Source organism: Enhydra lutris, unplaced genomic scaffold (genome assembly GCF_002288905.1).
Source record: "Enhydra lutris kenyoni isolate GAN:26980312 unplaced genomic scaffold, ASM228890v2 scaffoldscaffold8, whole genome shotgun sequence".
Classification (NCBI taxonomy): Eukaryota; Metazoa; Chordata; class Mammalia; order Carnivora; family Mustelidae; genus Enhydra; species Enhydra lutris.
The window spans coordinates 8,867,237-8,888,143 of record NW_019154092.1 but is presented as its reverse complement, the minus strand read 5'-3'; the positions used below and the strand labels follow the sequence as shown (position 1 = coordinate 8,888,143).

At 39.5% G+C, this 20,907-nt stretch overlaps 1 protein-coding gene across 2 annotated transcripts in view; it reads left to right on the top strand.

Moving 5' to 3' along the window:
* The window catches only part of LOC111142547 (protein tyrosine phosphatase, receptor type M), a 769,091-nt gene that overhangs the window by 611,274 nt on the left and 136,910 nt on the right, over nucleotides 1-20,907 (top strand). The window contains exons 15-17 of one of the 2 annotated variants that reach the window (XM_022495810.1): nucleotides 14,815-14,966; nucleotides 18,535-18,609; nucleotides 18,839-18,865. In XM_022495810.1, coding sequence (XP_022351518.1) covers nucleotides 14,815-14,966; nucleotides 18,535-18,609; nucleotides 18,839-18,865 — 254 coding nt within the window. The remainder of the gene's footprint in view (nucleotides 1-14,814; nucleotides 14,967-18,534; nucleotides 18,610-18,838; nucleotides 18,866-20,907) is intronic. The other variant, XM_022495809.1, reaches the window with a different exon arrangement.

The following is a 20,907-nucleotide window of genomic DNA, read 5'->3' as shown; positions in this document are numbered from 1 at the left end:
GACTAGATATTCTCAATGCATTTTGTGCACTGTCTTCACCATGACTGGAATCAAGCCATTTCTTCCAGAAACCCTGGTTTCTTTGAGTGGGAAATGGCACTTAGAGACCACAATTGGGCTGCAAAGGGTGATCACTGAATCAAGACAGGATTGCTTCTAGACCCACGTCAACTACCCTCACCACAATCTTTAACCCTGTTGTCAGCTTATCTTTCTGCCATATCTGACAAGTCAACATCTAAGTCATCCCCTTTGTCTTTGTCACTAGGAAGAAAAAGGTCATTGGCATATAAAATATAGGAGAATATTTTTATGACCTCAGAAAATACCTCAAAACTATAATAGACATAATTGATACATTTGAATATATCAAAATTATAAACTCCTATAAACAAAACAACACCATAAACAAAATTTAAAAATAAGCTATAGATTTGAATAATAATTTTTTAATATTTATATGTCAAAGTACTTACTAGTAACCTAAATATAAAAATATATCTGGACATCAGTGTGCCAGGTGGCTCAGTTGGTTAAGCATCAGACTTTTGATATTGACTCAGGTCATGATCCCAAGGTCATGGGATCAAGCCCCGTGTCACTCTCCACACTCAGCAAGGAGTCTGCTGGAGATTCTCTCTCTCCCTCACTCTCCCTCTGCCCGCCCCCCTGTGCTCACTCTCTCTCTCTCTCTCTCTCTCACAAATAAATAAATAAATCTTTTTTAAAAATCTGGACATCAGTAAGAAAAGGCAACTCAGATAGAAAAATTGATATAAAATATACATAGGCAATTTATAGAGTAACAATGTATATACAACTAAATAACATTTGAAAAGATAACCAGCCTCATATATAATCAGATATATGTAAAACTGCACAGTGTGAGATGCCATTTTTTACCTATCAGATAAGCAAACATTTTTGTAACTGATATCAAGGGTTGGTGAGTATGTGGGAAAACACAGTTTGTTTCCCATTATCCCTTTGTTTCCCATTATCCCCTCTACACACACACACAAACACACACACACACACAGCACATGAAGGCCAAATTATTTGCTTTTCTTATTTCTATTAACAACTAAGAACTTTGTACTACCAGTGACCAAAATACTAAAATAAATCTATTTTGCTTTGCCTTTATCTTTAAAAAGGAGAAACTTACAAATTCAGAATCAGATGTAAAAATATTTTAAGTGTGATTTTTATATTTTTCCATGGAGGAATGAGTATTTTTGACAATAAAAAGACCATGATATAGGATAAGTTAATAAGAAACTGTAGACCTGGGTTGGGAAGAATGATTGGTGAATATATATTTTAGAAAAGCCAAATGGTCAGTCAAATGACCACAGAAATGCCTGTAATACTAAATATTTAATAATTTAATAATATTTATAATAAAATTCTGGACACTGATTAAATGCAGTTGTATCATTCTCCTATTGCTGCTCTAACAAATCACTACAAGCTTAGTGGCAAGTTATTATCTCTCAGTTTTCTAAGTTGGAAGCCCGGTGCATCTCCCTGGCCTCAAATCAAGGTGTTAGCCTGACTGCATTCCCTTCTGGATATTCTAAGGGAGAATCTTTTTCCTTGCCTTTTTCAACTTCTAGAGACCACTCAATTTGGCTTGTGACCCCTTCCTTCAAAACCAGCAAGGGTAGGTTGAATCCTTCTCACACCACATCTCTTTGACCTACTCTTCTGCTACTTAAGATGTCCTCTGATTCCTTCAGGCCACCTGGATCATTTAGGATAACTTCGTTCTCTTACAGTTAGCTAATTAGCAACCTCAATTTCATCTCCAGCCTTCATTCTCTTTTGCCATGTAGTATAATACATATTCATAGGTCCCGAGATTAAGAGGTAGACATCTTCAAGCGGTCCTTCTCCCTAGTGCATGACCTCTGGGTCCATGCACAGGGGACATCCCCTTCTGGGCTAAAGCTAGTGCTTCTGGAATCTCTTTTAGTTGCTCTGTCCCATGATGGTTGCTAGAGCGCCTAAAGAAATAGGTTGTATTTGCTCCTCAGTAAATTAACCAGCAGCTATATTTTAAACTTGGAATAGAATGATTTTATTCAAAAATGTCATCCTCTGTGTTTATGAGCTTCTTGGACACTTAGTTTTGCATAGCCAAGGGGTCACCTGGACTTGATGATGATATCACCACTTAAATTAAAACATGAAGTTTTCTTTTTGATCAGTCTCCGCTTTCCCTATGTGCAGATACCAGAGGCTTGCTGTTTTTGTTAGACATTCCAGTTTTTCAGTGAGCTTAACAAACGTCATCAAGAAGAAACTGGAGGTACCATTCCCATATGACATGTATTAAAAATTCCTCTCTTTCTCACTTGTATTTATAGCCTGATGGAAGATCAACACTACACCAATTTAGTCATGCTACAAAGTGACATTTTTGAAACCGTTAAATTTCAAGATAATGTGCACACATGGAATTCAGCAACATAAGCTGGCTATGAGTGGGGGACCCGCCATCACCAATGTCACTTTATTCTCATTTTCCTCTATTGTGGATTGTACCCATTTCATATTTTCTATGCCATGGCTGGTTCCAGTCCCTCTGGATCCATGCTGCCCTGTTATGAGGAATAAGACTAAACCAAATATTCCTAAGGATGACAGATACTGTGTCTATTATTTTAACTGCCGACTTTTTTTAGTGTTTAAAAGTCTTGAGCTGCTTTGGGAGATTACCGTAGGCGCTCCCGGGAGCTGGGAGTTACCCCCAAGAGGAAGTTGGGTTTGTTGGGAGGGCGCCATCTGCAGGTGGATTTTGCTGGAGTGTGTGTGTGTGTTGGTCTTAGCTGCAGCATTGTTCAGAGCAATTCAGCATAAAACACAAGTCCAGTGATTACAAAACGGGAGCTCTCACTGTCCAGGCATACAAACCAAATATGGAACGATGTGGGGTTAGTAGGGGCCTGAGGGCCTCACAAAGAATTTCTCTTTGGTAGGAAAGAAAACCGAGGGAAGTGGGGAAGGTGCCTGATCAGATAGGTAAAAATAACGGGGGTTGATAATACATATAGTGCATTTCAGGATGGACCCCAAAGGCTTTTCCTCCAAGGCTGTTAAAAGAATAATGTTAAATTCAAATTATTTTTTTCAAGTTGTGGGGCTTTTTTTATTCCTTTTCACCACTTTAGACAAAAGTAAAACATCGACCTCCATGAGCTGGCTGTGTGTTGAAATGTAATTCATGTACTTTCAACTTATTTTTAGAAGGAAGTCCATCTTTTCCAAATATTTCACTTTCTAAGTTTGGGAGAAAGACCGGCTTTTTATTCAGTTTGTGTGATAGAACTCTGTTCTTTGAACCTCCTCAACATAAAATACACACGGCTTATGCTTGTGTGTACATACATACTCATACACACACACACACGTGTGTGTGTGTGTGTGTGTGTGTGTGAGAGAGAGAGAGAGAGAGAGAGAGAGATCGATCCTGACAGCTACTTATCTAAGAGATGGACATCGCTTTTCGTTTCTCTAGCTGGCGTGCATTTCTTTGCAGATACCCCCACCTATCAGAGAGACATTCCTGGGCGTCTTCACCACTAGGTCACCCAAAATAAAGCTGTAGCCTAAAGTGATGTGTTAGTACAATTCATCCTCACTTCTCAGTCGCAGGGTAGAAAGATGTCAGACAAGGGTTCCTTTAGCCACATCAGCCGGTCATTTTATCTCATCACACAGTCAAGAGGTAAATTCTGAAAGAGACCCAGCAAAGAGCAAAATCTTGACTTGTCTTAACATGAAACTTTATTCTTTGTGATCAACACATTCCATATTTACTCTTCAGTGTTTACTGTCAACAGAAACCAGAAGGCGGCTGGGTAAGCGATGAGTGTGCTTTATAGTACTGTGTCTATAAGAGACAGATTGAGTGCATTTCTTTGATGATGATACAGTTAGCGGTGATATTAGAAGAACCCTCTTACCTCGGTGAACCACTATAAAGTCCCAGCTGGCAAAGTAAATAGCCTTTATTTTCAGCACCCAGATTCAAGCAATGGATAAATTTTGGTCAGTGATGCCAACAACACTCTCATGGAGATGATTTTATCTCAACAAAGGAAAACAATGCCACATGTCTGAAGTTTCTCTAGCCTTGTGACCTTGGGCAACATAATCCCACCGTGCCTCAGTTTCCCCCTCCCTAAGATAGGAATGATAATAGTAATTTCCTCACTGGGCAGTTGTAAGAACTAAGAGAGTTAATGAACATAAAGTTCCTGGCTTATCTGAAGTTCTACGTAAGTTTTTATAATTATTATCCTCATTGTTTTTGTTTGTAGTGCTAGTTCTTTCAAATTGAAATAATTAAATGTCAGACCACTGTTGTTTTTTCCCTTAAAATTTTACCTTTAGGGGCACCTGGGTGGCTCAGTCATTAAGTGTCTGCCTTTAGCTCAGGTCATGGTCCCAGGGTCCTGAGATCAAGCCCCATATCGGGCTCCCTGTTCAGTGGGAAGCCTGCTTCTCCCTCTCCCACTCCCTCCCTGCTTGTGTTCCCTCTCTCGCTCTCTCTCTCTCTGTCAAATAAATAAATTTAAAAAAAATAAAAAAAATTTACCTTTAAAAACAACATTATCTAGTAATTCTCACAGATCCATCTTTAAGAAGACAGCCCCATATTTGCTTAGGTTTATTCAGCTGGATCTTAGCAATTTGGTATAATGTATGCATTCTTTGACTCAGCCAATATCTATTTCATCCCTACTGTGAGAAAAATTAAATACTTCTTTTCGGTTCCAGCCTCCGCCCCAGTGCTTAATTAAGTCAGAGCACACACATAATTGCAGAAGCCAGGACCCAAAAGCCATTTGCCTCTTCATTCTTATGTCTATATGCAATTTGAAAATCCTCAAGTTTTGCCATCCCAGTAGACTTTTAAATGACAAATAGCTTAAAAAATGAAGACACCTTCTCTATAGCTGACAGCTTATCTTCAGGTGAGTGCCACTAAGTCATTTCTCATCCACGATCTTTGTTGATATAACCCAACACAGCAGGGTCTCTAATAGGAATGGGAGAGGTGGCAGCCGTGTTTTTTGGTGAAGCCATACTTTTTGGTAAGTCGCAATAAACAGAGTGACTTGGGTGCATATTGACGTTGAGTCTTGGATTCCCTCTCCTAGAATTTGCTGGGTATCGGTGACAACATGCCCTTCCATCCTGATCCTCTCACAATTTCCAGTCAGTTTAGTTTCAGAGTGGAGATGAGAGGAAGTGTTACTTCTGCTTCCTTTGCAATCATGCCGCACTTGGGTGCCGACTGGCAGGCATTCTGAAGGACACATAGCTCAAGAGTTCATTCTTCACCATACTTCCTTTCCTGGTCCCGATTTATACTGAATATATACTGAATAATTTGCCAAATGGGTTTCTCCCATTTCTTTCACCCCATCGCATTCTTTTTCTTATTTTTATGCTAAGAAATGTAAGAGAAATAATGGAATATAATGAGCATGAAGAACATTCTTTTAATTTGAATCTATCTCACATTTTTCTCCTTCCCCACCGTTATTCAAGTTTGGAAATTTGGGGCTGTAACATTTTTTTTCTCCCTCTAATTTTATTCCAGGCATTATTGTAAATTTTTTAATTTTTAGAATAGTTTTAGGTTCAAAATTGAGCAGTCAGTGCAGTGTTCCCATATGCCCTCTGCCACACGTACGCACCACCTCCTCCACTCTCAACACCCGACACTAAAGTGGTACCCTTGTGACAACTGGTAAACCTACATTGTTGTGTCATTATTACTCCAAGTTCATAGCTTACATTAGGGCTCACTCTTGGCAGTGTCATGTTGTAGTCTTTAAAAACTGTGTAATGACATGTATCCACTCGAACAGTATCATAAGAAATAGTTTCACTGACCTCAAAATGCTCTAAGCCCTGCTTAGACATGGCTCTTTCCCCACCAACCCCTGAAAAACACTGATCTTTTTATTGACTCCACAGCTTTGCCTTGTCCAGAATGGCAAATAGTTGGAATGAGACAATATGTGGCCTTTCCAGATTGACTTCTTTCACTTAGCAACGTGCATTTGTTTCCTCTGTGTCTTTTCATAGCTTGAGAGCTCATTTCTTTTTTTTTTTTTTTTCAAGATTTTATTTATTTATTTGACAGAGACAGCAAAGAGAGAATACAAGCAGGGGGAATGGGAGAGGGAGAAGCAGGCTTCCTGCTGAGCAGGGAGCCCCAACGTGGGGCTCGATTCCAGGACCCTGGGATCATGACCTGAGCCGAAGGCAGACGCTTAACAAGTGAGCCACCCAGGCGCCCCTGATAGCTCATTTCTTTTTAGTGATAAATAACATTCCATTGTCTGGATATGCCACAGTATATATTTATCCATTCACCTACTGAAAGTCATTTTGTTTGCTGTCACGTGTGGGCATTTATGAATACAGTTGCTATAAACACCTGTGTGCGGGCTTTTGTGTGGATATAAGTTTTCAAATCTTTTGGGTAAATACCAAGAAGTGTGATTGCTGGATCATACGCTAAGAGCATGTTTATTTTTGTTTGAAACTGCCAAAGTAAATTCCGAAGTGGTTGTACCAATTTACGTTCCCACCAGCAATGTATGAGAGTTCCTGTTGCTCTACTTCCTCATCAGCATTTGGTGTTGTCAGTGTTGTGGATTCTGGCCATTCGAATAGGTTCATAATGGTATCTTGTTATTTTAATTGGCAGCTCCCTGATGACATAGGATGTGGAGCATCTTTTCATATACTTACATGTCATCCGTAAGGATTCTTTGGTGAGGTGTCCATTAGGGTCTCTTGCTGACTTTTTAATTAGGTTGTTTTCTTATTGTGGACTTTTAAGAGTTCTCTGTGTATCTGTATTTAGATCTTTATTCCTTTCTACTATTTGCATTCAATGCCAGAAATTCCCCTCTAATCGCTGCTTTTGCTGCCCTCAACAAATTTTGATAAGTTGTGTTTTCATTTTCATGTAGTTTAAAATATTTTTTCTAATTTCGCCTGAGATTTCTTCTTTCACCGATGTGTTAAGAGGAGTGTCCTTTAATTTCTATGCATTGTGGGATTGTCCAGCTGTCTTCTCATACTCGTTCTTAATTTAGTTCCACTGTGGTCTGAGAGCATACATTGCCTGATTTCTATTCTTTTGAATTTATTACGGTGTGTTTTATGACCCAGAACATGTTCTATCTTTGTGAATGTTCTCTGTGAACTTGAGAAGAATGTGTATTCTAATACTCTCAACTGACGTATTCAATAGCTGTCAGTTATATCAAGTTGATTGATGATGCTATTGAGTTCAACTATGTCCTTACTGATTTTCTGCCTTGTGGATCTGTCCATTTCTGATAGAGGGGTGGTGAAGTCTCCAACTATGATAGCGGATTCATCTGTTTCTCTTTGCAGTCTGTCAGTTTTGTCTCACATGAGTTGATGCTCTATTGTTAGGCACATTAAGGATTAGGTCTTCTTGTATAAGTGACCCCTTTATCATTATGTAACGCCCTTCTTTACTTCCCATAACCTTCCTTGATCTGACATTCTGCTGTCTGAAATTAATATAATTCCTGCTTTCTTTTTGATTAATATTAATATCGTATATTTTTCTCCATCCCTTTACTTTTCATTTATTCTTATCTTCATTTTTAAAGTGGATTTCTTATAGATAGCATATTATTCGGGTCTTGTGTTGTGATCCACTCTGACAACTTCTGTCTTTTAATGGGTGTTAAGACCATTAATACATAAAGTGATTATCGATATTGTTGAATTACTTTCTACCAGATTTGTTACTGTTTTCTATTCATTGCCCTTCTTTGTTCCTATTTTTGTTTTTCAGTCTTTTTCTGCCTTAGTAGTTTGAACTGAGCATTTTATATTTTTCCATTTTCTTTCTTAGTTTTTTGAACTCTTTTTAGTGTTACCCTAGAGTTAGCAATATACATTTAAAACTAACCCAACTCCACTTTCACATGACATTATACTGCATCACAGATAGTGTAAGTACTTTATAATAATAAAGGATTCCTCATTCCTCCCTCCTCTCCTTTGTATCATTGGTGTCACTCATTTTGCTTATACATAAACTATCATCAGCTATATTGTTGCTATTATTAAAGTGAACAAACTATTATTTACTGATCAATTAAACATAAGAAAAATAGAAGTTTTTATTTTACTTTTCTTTATTCCTTCTCTATCCTTTTCCTCTTTTTATGTTGATCTGAGTTTCTGATCTTTATAATTTTCCCTCTTACTGAAGAACTCCATTTAAAAATTCTTTCAAGGCACACTACTGACAATAAATTCCCTCAGTTTTCATCTGAGAAAATCTTTGTTTTTCCTTCATTTTTAAAAGATAATTTCACAGGATACAGATTTCTAGGTTATTTTTTCTCTCTCTCTCAACATTTCAAATATATCACTCCACTATCTTCTTCCTTACCTGGTTTCTGAGGAGAAGTCAAATATAATTCTTATTTTTGCTCTTCTATAAATAAGGTGTTCCCCCTCCCCCACCCCATGGCTTCTTTCAAGTTTTTTTTTCTATCTTTGACTTTTTTCAGATTGAATATGATATGCCTTAGTATAGATTTGTTGGCGTTTATCCTTCCTGTTATACTCTAAGCTGCTCAGATCTGTTTTGGTGTCTGACATAATTTGGGAAAAATTCTCCATCACTACTGCCTCAAATATTGTTTCTATCCCCTTCTTCTTCTTCTGGTTTCTCACTACTTGTATAATAAACCTCTGTAGTTCCACAGTTTGGAGGTATTCTCTATTTTTTCAGTCTTTTTTTCCATTGCTGTTCAGTTTTAGAAGTTTCTATTGTTGTATCTATCTTTCAGCTCAGAGATTCTTTCCTCAGCCATGTTCACTCTCCTAATGAGCCCATCAGATGCATTCTTCATTTCTGTTAACAGCTTTTTTGATCTCTAGCATTTCTTTTGATTTTTTTTTTTTTAACTTAGAATCCCCATCTTTGCTTATGTTATCCATTGGTTCTGGCATGTTGTCTACTTTTTCCATTAGAGCCCTTGTCATATTAATCATAGTTATTTTAAATTCCCAGTCAGATAATTCCAATTCCTGCTATCTAACTCTTATTCCAGTGCTTGCTCTGTCTCTTCTGGGTTTTTTGCCTTTTAATATGCCTTGTAATTTTTGATTGACATCCAGACTTGGTGTACTGAATAAAAAGAATTGCTATGAATAGGTCTTTTGTAATGTGATAGTAGGTATTAGAGAAGGAAAGGCATTCTATAGATCTATGATTAGGTCTTAGTCTTTTAGTGAATTTGTGCCCTTGGGCTATGACCTTCACCAGTGCTTCTCAGTAACCTGCCACTAACTGGGACAGGATGGCTGTAGGGAGCTAGAGTTGGGTATTTCTCTTCCCCTAGATCCCTTACACTTTGGTAAAACCCCAACCAGTTAGGCTCTAGTAATACTTCCTCTTGAGGGCCAGCCCATTCAAGAAGCACAGAAATGCTTTGCTCTGGTGTATTTAAAAATGGCTTCTTTCCACCTCCTTATGCTGAAAGCTAGAGGGTTTTGCTTTGTTTTGTTTTGTTTTGTTTTCTCCCATATTTACTTTGAAGACCTGGTAGGGTTCTTGGGGTTAAAACTCACAAAAGTGTGGGGATCCTTTAAGACTGGATGCCCTCCTAGAGTTTTTAAGTCTTAGGCCTGTCCACCTGAGCCTCAAGTAACTCATCAATTACAGATTAGGCTTTCCTAGTCTGGTGCTGATTCCCCCAGAGCTTTCTGCTCATGGGCTTCTGCTTTGGTGGGTCATGATTTTTTGTATTCACCTGTTTGTCTCCGTGATTTTGGCAGCAGCAGTTTGTCCTGTGACCTCAGTGACCTCAATTACCTGACAAAGCTAAGGAGAGTTGCCAAATTTCAGTTTGTTCAGCTTTTTACTTGTTAGAACAGAGTGATGACTTCCAAGCTCTTCATATGTTGTATTTTTTAAATTTTATTTTTATTATATTATGTTAGTCACCATAAGCACATTATTAGTTTTTGATGTAGTGTTCCATGATTCATTGTTTACGTATAACACCAAGTTCTCCATGCAATCAATACATGCTCTCCTTAATACCCATCACTGGGCCAACCCATCCTCCCCATCCCAATGACCTCTGAAATCCTCAGTTTGTTTCCTGGAGTTCATAGTTTCTCATGGCTTATCTCTCCCTCTGATTTCCCCTTCATTTTTTCATTCCTTCTGACAATGTCCTCCATGCTATCCCTTATGTTCCACATATCAGTGAAACTATATGATAATTGTCTTTCTGTGCTTGACTTATTTCACTCAGCAAATACCCTCCAGTTCCATCCATGTTGATGCAAATGGTGGGTATTCATTCTTTCTGATGGCAGAGTAATATTCCATTATATATATGGACCACATCTTCTTTATCCACTCGTCTGTGGAAGGGCATCTAGGCTCCTTCCATAGTTTGGCTGTTGTGGCCATTGCAGCTATGAATATTTGGGTACATGTGCCTCTTCTTTTCACTCCATCTGTATCTTTGGGGTAAATACCCAGTAGTACCATTGCTGGGTCATAGGGTAGCTCTATTTTTTTAACTTTTTGAGGAATCTCCACGCTGTTTTCTGAAGTGGCTGTACCAACTTGCATTCCCACCAACAGTGTAACATCCTCTCCAACATTTGTTGTTTCCTGCCTTGTCAATTTTTGTCATTCTAATTGGTGTAAGGTAGTATCTCAATATGGTTTTTATTTGAGTTTCCCTGATGGCTTATAATGTTGAACATTTTTTCATGTGTCTGTTACCCATTCATATGTCTTCTTTGGAGAAGTGTCTGTTTATGTTTTCTGCTCATTTTCTGACTTGGTTATGTGTTTTTTGGGTGTTGAGTTTGAAAAGTTCATTATACATCTTAGATACCAGACCTTTATGTATGGTGTCATTTGCGAATATCTTCTCCCATTCCGTGGGTTGCCTCTTTGTTTTGTTGACTGCTTCCTTTGCAGTGCAGAAGCTTTTTATCTTGATGAAGTCCCCAAAGTTCATTTTTCGCTTTTGTTTCCCTTGCCTTTGGAGATGTGTCTTGAAAGAAATCTCTATGGTCAACTAATCTTTGACAAAGCAGGAAAAAATATCCAATGGAAAAAAGACAGTCTCTTCAATAAATGGAGCTGGGAAAACTGGACAGATATATACAAAAGAATGAAACTCAACCATTCTCTTGCACCATACCCAAAGATAAACCCTAAATGGATGAAAGACCTCAATGTGAAACAGAAATCCATCAAAATCCTAGAGAACATAGGCAATAACCTCTTCAGTATCGGCTACATGTTGCATTGTAAACAGAAGTCTTCTCTTTAATTTTTTATGATCCATTTTTAGATATTGTTGGGAATTTATTATTATCATTATCATCATCACTATTATTAAGGGTCTTTGAGACTCATGCAGTCCAAATTTGGAGATTTGATATTGAAATACTTTAGGCAACAATTTGTTAAAAATCAAAATGGAAAATAAATTTCCTTGCATCTTTAGATAAGATTGGAAAGAGAATTCCCTTCACTTTAGGGGTTTCCCTGAACAAAACACTTCATTTCATTATGTTTACCAAGTTTTTCTGACAGTTTTTAAAGTTTTCATTTAAAAAAATACAGACTTGAAACACAAAGCTTAGAAGGGAAATAGAAAAAAAGAGAAAGTGAAAACTTCCATTTATCCTCAGTCATTCCTAAGCCTCAGTTCTAAATCCAGTGTTCTTCAGCCTCTGTAATTATGGACTATGGCATTTAGCCATATATGAGAACAAATGAAAACCCCAAGCAGTGACTCCAAACCTCCTAACCAAGCCAGCTACTTTTGATAAGTAGGTCGTAGAAAAACTCTCCTCATTAACACTGTGGTATGATCATGATTAATTCAATTAACAAGCATATTGAATACCATCTTTTTGTGTAATTGGCTAGGTGCTAGTAAATTACTCTTCCCTTTTCAAAGCAAATATTTAGTTACAAGAAGTCAGAGTATTCATACAAGCTGGAGGTAATTATAAGGTAACTTGTAAGGAAACGTAATGTAATGAAACTTTACTAGAAATAACACACTGTTCTAGAATGAGTGTCTTTGTGGTCAAGAGATCTGGAGTGCCCTCTTAGCTCTACCATTCGGACAAGTCACCTTACTTCTCTGAGGCCCATTTCCCTCATCTGCAGATTAGGAATTAAGAAGGGCTCTTACAAGATTACTAGGATTAAATGAGATAACACATGTAGAGTACTGTCACTCACTATCTGTTGGGCACTATAAGTTAATTCCCACTCCCTTCCATTCCAATGCAATTAAGTATCTAAGTGCTGTCATATTAATAAAAAGGAGAAGTACCACAAACATGCTATTTGGGGGCCACGCTATTTTAATTTTTTGAATTTGAGTTCTTTGACAACACTTAAAACTAAAAGAGTCCACATAAAACCTGGATTTCTATTTTGTCTTGAAATTTACAATGTCTGGGACCTCCATGAGGGATCCATCGGCTGGAGGGTGAGGACATTGCCAGGTTTTGAAGAAGTTTCATGAAGAGAGTATGTTCTTGATATAAGCTTAAAGCCATGGATCTCTAACAGGACCTCTGACTTGAGCAGGCTCTCATGGGTCCTTAATGGGCTTCTTCTGTGCTTAAAGATGATCAGCAATGAATTGTGTAGCTTGGCATCACTGAAATTATTCACAAAGATGGAGGATTAGAAAGGAGATACAACTTTTCCAGTACAAGCTTAGCTTTTATGGGTGCACACACCCCCCTCCACCAGCACCCACCACCACCAACACCAGGAGCACATTTGCTGGCATCTCTAACCTATGAAGATTAGATTAGAATACAAGCAAGAAAAGACAAAGAGGGAAGTCTGGTGAACTTGACGATGCCCTTCTTCATGGGCAGAACAAGAAAGAATATGGAGGCAGACATCTGCATAAATCAGTCCAAAGCAAATCAAAGAAATTCCAGCAGAAAGGGGACTTTTTGCCTGAATTATGGAGCTAATTATCTCGGTCCTCCACTTTAGTGTTCCTGGGGAGACCTGGCTTACAGATGCTTTTCCAATGAGCTGGCACATTCAGAAGTAGAGAGAAAATGTGTTATTGTAACTGCAGCTGTGGAGCCTGAGCCTGGTTGCTGCCGCTGTCCAGAACACCTGTGGGGAACATCCAAGCTCAGACCAGCATGGCTTGCTGGGGGAAAAAAGGGAGCTTTCAAGAAAACCATCATGGTCTTCATGCTGGCAAGAGAAGAATGTCAGCTCCCAAAGAAGCCACTCTGGGTTGCTTTTTAAAAACCTTTACAACTTTAGCACTGTTATAGAAGTTATAGATGATTTTCATCTTTCTGTTTAAAATGTATCTTTTTTAACAACTTTTAGTAATAAAAAGGGCAACATTAATGAAACCCTTCTGCCTTCAAAGTATGAAATTAAAAGATTATTATAACTACAGGCAAGAAAGCATTTGGATTATGTGGCATTTGGAAATGACAATAAAGATTATCCATATGGTCTAATGTTGTCAATGTCTTACATTGCATTAGCAATCACCTAATATGGGCGTGATTTTGAATATGTGGCTCATTTTAAGTTCTGCTGTGTCCTAGGTCAATCAGAGTCAAGATGATTTACTAGAAAGAGCTGCCATCTTCTTTTGTAAATGCTGTCAGTGCTTGGGCAGAATTAGAATATTTGGGGACATTATATCTTTGGTATTATGGTGCAATAGTCTTAAACCTTCTCACTTTATACCTTTTCCTTAAGCATCTCTCATTTTATTCTTGGTTGTTCTGGGTACATAAAACAACCTCCGGTAGTAAAAGCTGAAAAATTTTGTTTTATCTGTTTATTTGTATGTCAGGTCTCTTATATTTTTATGGCTTTGTCCAGGTATTTGTAACTTGTGATTATGAGTTTTGGGTGGTCAGGGAGCAGGCCTCAGAGGCCAGAGTTAAACTGTCTCCAAAAGAATTGGTAATCTCTCTACCTCCTTTGGCCTTTTTGCATTCTCTTCCATGGAGGGAGGGGACATGGGGACTTACCTCTCTGCTAAACTCTCCCAGGGAAGCCAGCAACTTGAAACTTCATTACTTTCTGCTCTGACCAGCCTAGGTGAGGAACTAATCTGGGGTCATGTGAAATTAAGTCCCATCACAGCTCCTGAGAAGTAGGAATATGCCCTCCTGTGCACCTGAGGTCTGAGCCCCTCTTGCCCTGGGCAGGCTGAACGTCACGGCCAGCAACCTTTCTGCACATCCTCCAGTGATACTAGTTTCTTCGCTCCTTGCCTGCTTTTGTGTCTTACTTCAACAATATACCTCGTAGATTCACCCTTGGATTCTTTCAGTTTTGTTTGGCAGATATCTCCCAGGGCATCTACTCTTTGCCACTGAATGTAGAAAATAATTTAGAAAAAACTTCGTAACTCCAGAAGCTTATCAATAACTAGATTACGATCGCATTATACTTTTAATTTAACTTGTAGTAGGAGAAGCAGAAAGTAATATTTTAGGCTGTGTGTTCCTGATACCACTGTGGGTTTTTGAGGATGGGCAGTGGATGCTCTTCATTTTTGTGTCTCTGCAGCTGGCAAAGAACCTGACATCGAGAAGGCGCATAAATAGACGTTAGGGATGAATACGAGTAATTCAACAGAAAATAGTCTCGATCATTACGCAGGACACATGTCAAGGCCCCATTTTCCATTCTCATGCATGTCTATATAATGAACTCTTTGTCTTAAGGAAACTGGCCAAGAAGCGGAAGGAGACGATGAACAGCACGCGGCAGGAGATGACCGTGATGGTGAACTCAATGGACAAGAGCTATGCTGAGCAAGGCACCAACTGCGACGAGGCATTCTCGTTCATGGACACACACAATCTGAATGGGAGATGTAAGTGAATGCATGGCTTAGCTTCGAATACATTGCTCTGGTTTTCCAGGATACTGGATAGTACTGGGGCATTGAAAAACAAAATCTCCCTGAAGAATTCTTACGCCCTATTGGTTTCTCCATCCCTTTCAGCAATTCTGAAAACTTCTGTGGGTGCCATGGCTTGCTTGGGAGAGGAGGATATGGCAGAGATGATAGGGCCAGACCAGGGAGCGCAGGAAGCCACAAGTAAGTTTCTGTGGAGCCTTAGCATTGACATGAAGGCTTTTCTCTTCCTTGAAGAGAAAGGCACCTGCTTCTCATCATCCTTTTTGTGGTTGAGATCCCATTTGTAAGCTAACCAGGTGTGGAATTACACAGGGAAGCTTGTTCCGAAACAGCTCACTAAATGGCAGGAACAAGTTAATTGTTTATTTGTTTAGCTGACAGGTTCTGCCTTTATTATAGGGGTATTGGTGGCAATTAATAAGTTAAACTGTATTTCCACTTCACAAATCTTACATCTCACACCAGGTGGGTTAAACCAAACTTCAGCTCATGCCTTCTCAGACTGCCACCTGTGATCCAGGTACAAGGCATTATTTTAGAAAGCTAACAATTCGATTGAGTATGTAAAGAACAAAACAAGCAATTGTGGTGTCCCTGGTGATATCAGAGACCAGAAGTAAATCCCACGTGGATGCCTGATTCTGTGGTTCAAGGCCATGCTGGGTTCAAGGACAGAGGTTCCTTTACTGTGTGAAACCCATACCCACAGACTGCCACTGCCACCAGCCACATAATTAGCATGTTGGACAGCAGAAGGATGGAACAAATGTGCGGCTATCACCAACACTAATAAAAATGCAGAAATTCCGGAACCGTGACTGAGAAGCACAGAAATTGGGTCTTAGGGGCTGGGGGAGAGGACTGACTCCAGTGTGGACAATGTGTGCCATGTCTGGACCATCCACTCGGCCTGTTCTTTTGCTGCAAGCTCCCAGGCACCCCATCTGCCAGCCTTCTCTCTGGTCACTGCGTGGTCAGTGTCTGCCTCTCCCACGCTTTGTCCTTCTGCATTCAGTGGGGGTCCCCAGAGCTTCCCCGAAGTATGGTGGCTACGGTTGCCTGTCTCTTCCTACTTAGAGACACTACATTCATTCATCTACATGCACACCTGGCCCAGTGGAGCAGGAGTTTAGCAGACATCTTTGTCAGCTCTCACTCCAGTGGGGAAGGTAGCTCTCTTCATTCTGGGTCATTGCTCTTTGCCCTTTGGTATCATCATATATATAACATATTTAATGGCCAAAATAATGCAACTTATGATACACTGTTGTGGGCTGGTGTGGGAAGAGTCCTGCCTATCACCAAAGGGTTAGAATCTTGGTAGTAGTGGTTAGTTCTTCAATGTCATTATAAAAGGGGCCACTCAGATAGGTGTTCTCACTTTCTAGGATAATCCATTAATGTTCCAAATGTCCTATTTCATGGTGAAATTCCTCACGCATACATTCACTAGGAACTGTCTGCCCAGAGTAGAAACCTACATGACTAGTTTCTAGGCTTTTGAAGTCTGAACAACAGGGGATATTTGCCTTTGGACAGGAAATTTAATTTGGCGGTTACTTCTTACAAACTGAGCGTCTGTGGAAATCCATAAATGCTCAGGCAGAGAGGTTGCTGCAGAAACCAGCATCAGCTTCCATGGCTCATCTGCCGCAAGCCATTATTTTATGCCTCCCGTCAATAAAGATGATGGAGGAAACACAGCAGTAGGAGTTCCATTTTCCTCCCACTCAGTAAGCAATGACGAGGTGACATCCAATCCCCAACCATTGGAGTGACCCTGACGGTGACTTTATCATGGTTACTCTCTTAGTACCCTCAAAATAAGAGATGAGCTACTGGGGGAGGAAACGTGCAGGAGAGGGGCTCATTAGACCCCTAAGGCTTCCAGCCCTGAACCTATTACAAGTCTGGGTCTGTTTGAGGTCTTTTAGAGTTGGGAGGTGAGCAGCTTTTAGAAATGAGACTGTGAGAAAAATGAAATTGGAGAATTTAAAAATAAGCACAAGCATATTTATGAGAATGGGGAATAATCTGTCTACCAAAGCAAATGGGAGTTGTACCATCTTCTTTTAATATGGTATACAAAGGGAGAAAATAAATATGTACAGTGGGAATGGGTTTCATTTTTATACTAAATACAAAAGTATTAAAATATATTTTAAAGGGTGAAAAACATAGCTCTTTTGTATCCGCTTTGAGCACTTTTGCCGATGACCTAAAAATGTCTGCAGGTAACAGACGTTATTCTCACTGACCCTAACACATCTTACAAGTACTCAGGTTTCTTGTTCTTATTTTCACCAGTTACCCTCTTTTTTTCCTGGCAGTTTACTATCAACATGCATTATAACTATGATAACTCTCTATTTTAGAGAAATATCTTATAAATGACGGGCAGCTTGCATTCTGGTTCTTGGCCTGCCATTTCTTAATTTTACATTTTAAAAATATAAACAGATAAACACTGTCATAGAGGAACTTCTCTAGGAGAGCTAAAATATATTAACATGTCAGCAGAATAAAGATAACATACACTATCCACAGGGATTTGGTACTTCTTTCCATAAAAAAACGATGTAATTGGGTATTAGTGTCTTGTTCCAGAACTTTAGCATCAAATAAATCATATAACTACATCAGAAAGTTAAGATTTAGACTTACATGTAACCAACTTGAACACTTGAGCACATTCAAATCATTTATCCTTATACTTTAATGAAATGAAAGTGATTTTACAACACTAATCAATTAAGATGTTGAAGACAGTTCACAAACTACTTTTAAAAAAGGAAGGACCCACTTTCAGTGAAATCAGATTAATTGGATGGGATTGACTTTCCCTCCCAATTACAGGGAGGAAGAGAAGGTCTAATAGTTAAATCCTGAGTCTTTCAGAGGACTATTTCAAAGAAAAATAAGCATTTTTTAAAAGACTGAAAAGACTAATAGAAGAATATGTAGGCTTTTGGCTTTCACCTTAAATACAGTGCACGTGAGACATCACCTTTATTTTTGTAGACCAGGTCAGAACGTTGTAGAACGTTCTCAGAATACCCAAGATAAGAGGAAAGAGAGGAGTTAGCAAAGTGTAAAAACATTGACATTCAGAAAATTCTCCAAAAGCCATGTGTAGACATCTCCTCATACCCTTAGTTATTATGGGGGGGGGGGACAAAAACTGGCCTGATACTAGAATTCTACCAGCAAAGGCTAGAAGTCAAAATAGAAGACTAATGAATTTCTCGATTCAAAATGGCAGCACAGGTGATGGGGATTCTTCTTCATTTGTAGAGTAAGAAAATCTTTTCAGTGGTAAAAGGGTGTTTGTCCTCTAAAGTACAAGTGATTGCCTGGAAACAGTGGGGAATGAGCGTATTTACCACATAGACTTCAGTAGTGTCTGGCGTTTCTTCAGTCCAGTCTGTACCAGCACGGTGTCCTTCTGAGTGACCTCGGAGGGCTGTATTTCCGGTACTGCCTCCCTGCCCCTACTGACCAGTCCTTCTCTCATTTACAGCTGTGTCTTCACCCTCGTCCTTTACAATGAAAACGAATACACTGAGCACATCGGTGCCCAATTCTTACTACCCAGGTAACAGATTTTTCCATTGTCCCATCCACTCATAACCCCTTAGCGATCAGAACCAATCCACGCTCTCACGTTGTGTCCATGATGCTTGAGGAGCTTAATACGTTTGATGTGTTGTAACCCGATGCTTTCTATGGCTTTCTGCGGGGAAAGTGGGGGGCCTTTCATCAATCATTTACTGTTCTTTCTCTTTTTACTTTCTCTGCATTGACCTGCTTATGATGTATGACAGACCCATTTGTGCCAACTGCAATTTTAGGTGAGAACATTTCCCTTTATCACAGTTTATTGCAGGAGTAATTTAGAAAGTCAGTAGCCACTCTTTAGGAGCCTGGATTTCTGCTCTGTATGATGCAGGGATTGTAAGCAGGACAAGTGGGTGGCGGGTGGCTCGGAGGGAGGGCATAGATAATAAAAAAGACTCTCCAACAGTCTCCATTGATAAGAAGGATTTGCCTCATGCATGTTGGAAACCACACCAAAAGATTCAAATGAACAAGCCCGGCTCTAATATTTTCCCTTTCCATGTTCAGAATTTAAAGTCAGATTTGATCCCAAGGGAAAACACAGTATGTCATCACTCCACTGTGTACTTCCAAGAGCTGAATTCTGTAATATGACAGTCATAAAAGTAAAAATCGCTTCTTATTATCTTCACTTGCCACTAAGCACTAAAAACTTCAATTTCAAAAATAGCATTTTTCTAATTATGCCCAATGTTATGCAGAAAAAATGATCACAGCAGAGTCTGGGCCCCCTGCCCCTTCTTGGAGCCACTCAAGGCACCCCCAGCTTTCCAAAGTGTCTGTCACATAGTGGAATTTCAAAGGAGCTGATGTGTTCTCAGCAGCAAAGTGACAGGATGGCACTTTATAATCACATGGTTTATTATGTGTCAGATGTCACTAGAAATGAAATAAAATGTTAACCCAGTGGGGCAGAATGCATTGAAAATATAAAATGTTCCCCGCGGGGAGCCGAAAAAAATCCCATTTGCCCAATGTAAGAAGGTTCTGGAGAAATGGCATTACCTGACTCCGATAACCAAATAAGGATGAGCTGCTGTTGCATTTGAGATACATGAATAACCCAAGTGTATCACGGCTGTGTTCTCTTTCTACTACTAACCTTCCCGAGAAGGAGCACAACACCATCGACTTCAAGGCATATACCAATTCATAGTAGCAAAAGTTCCATCCCCAGCTCTTTGACTTCTGCTTCCTAATCCTCTTTACAAGGGTTGATATCTTTGCAACATAATTTTTCCCCCTGTGCTTCTCTTTTCTCTAAGTTGTTACAATTTCTGTAGCTAGGGTGATTTGTTTTTCTTATGGTATTTCCTGGACTTGAGCAAGGTCATTGCCCGAGTTTCATGTGAACGCGGACGGAAGTGTCAAAATGGTCATGAACCCAAATTTTTGAATTGGCATCGTTATGACGGCTAACATACATAGCTCACTAAAGCCCTCCTTCCACCCTTGAATGCCAGCTATATGGGGAAAAGGCTGCATTTTTATTCTTTTCCTAAGTAAGGGGCACAGGCTAATTTTAGGCACCCGAATAAAGTAATCTACATGCAGATGACATTTGCAGAATCCTGGGATAGGCGGGGATTTGTGATTTCTTCGTGTGCCACGGCATTCATTCTGCAGCTCCTTTAGTAGATGTTCTGACCTTGGGGGAGCCGGAGTGGGGAGGGCGAAGACGTGCACTGTCAGAGGGAAGAAAATGTTCAGATTGCACAGCAGGATTAAGATAAGCTTATTAAACAAATATCATTTTTTAAAGTCGTTGCTTTGTTATTACGAACACTAAGGACATCTTTGAAACTTGGTTAGGCTTCTTTGCCGAAAGGGAATCATTTGAACAGATGATTCAAGTAGCAAAAATGATGCACATTCGTGAAAAGGAAGTCAGCCAGATCGACAAATAACCGTTATCACGTCTGGCTTATATATGTACCAGCGCTGCAAAAGGCAGTGCTTAGGAACCATTCCTCCCACGGTGTTTGGCGCAGCTGTGAATCTATATATTGCGTAGTAAGGATGAACGAGATGATCCCTGGACACCATGGGAAGAGGATAAGCTGAACAGACATCAATGCTGGAGCCAAGAGGGTTTTGCCGTGACCTGGAGCTTGGCACCCTGAAATGGTGTATTATCTCCACCTTTTATGCTCATGTGCTAGGGTGCCCAGCCTAATGTACAGAGCTGTAGTATGCCTTTATGTCATTTTCTTCCAAAAAAAAAAAAAAAAAACAAATAAATAAAAGAGAGCAAGAGAGAGTAAGGGAAAGAGAT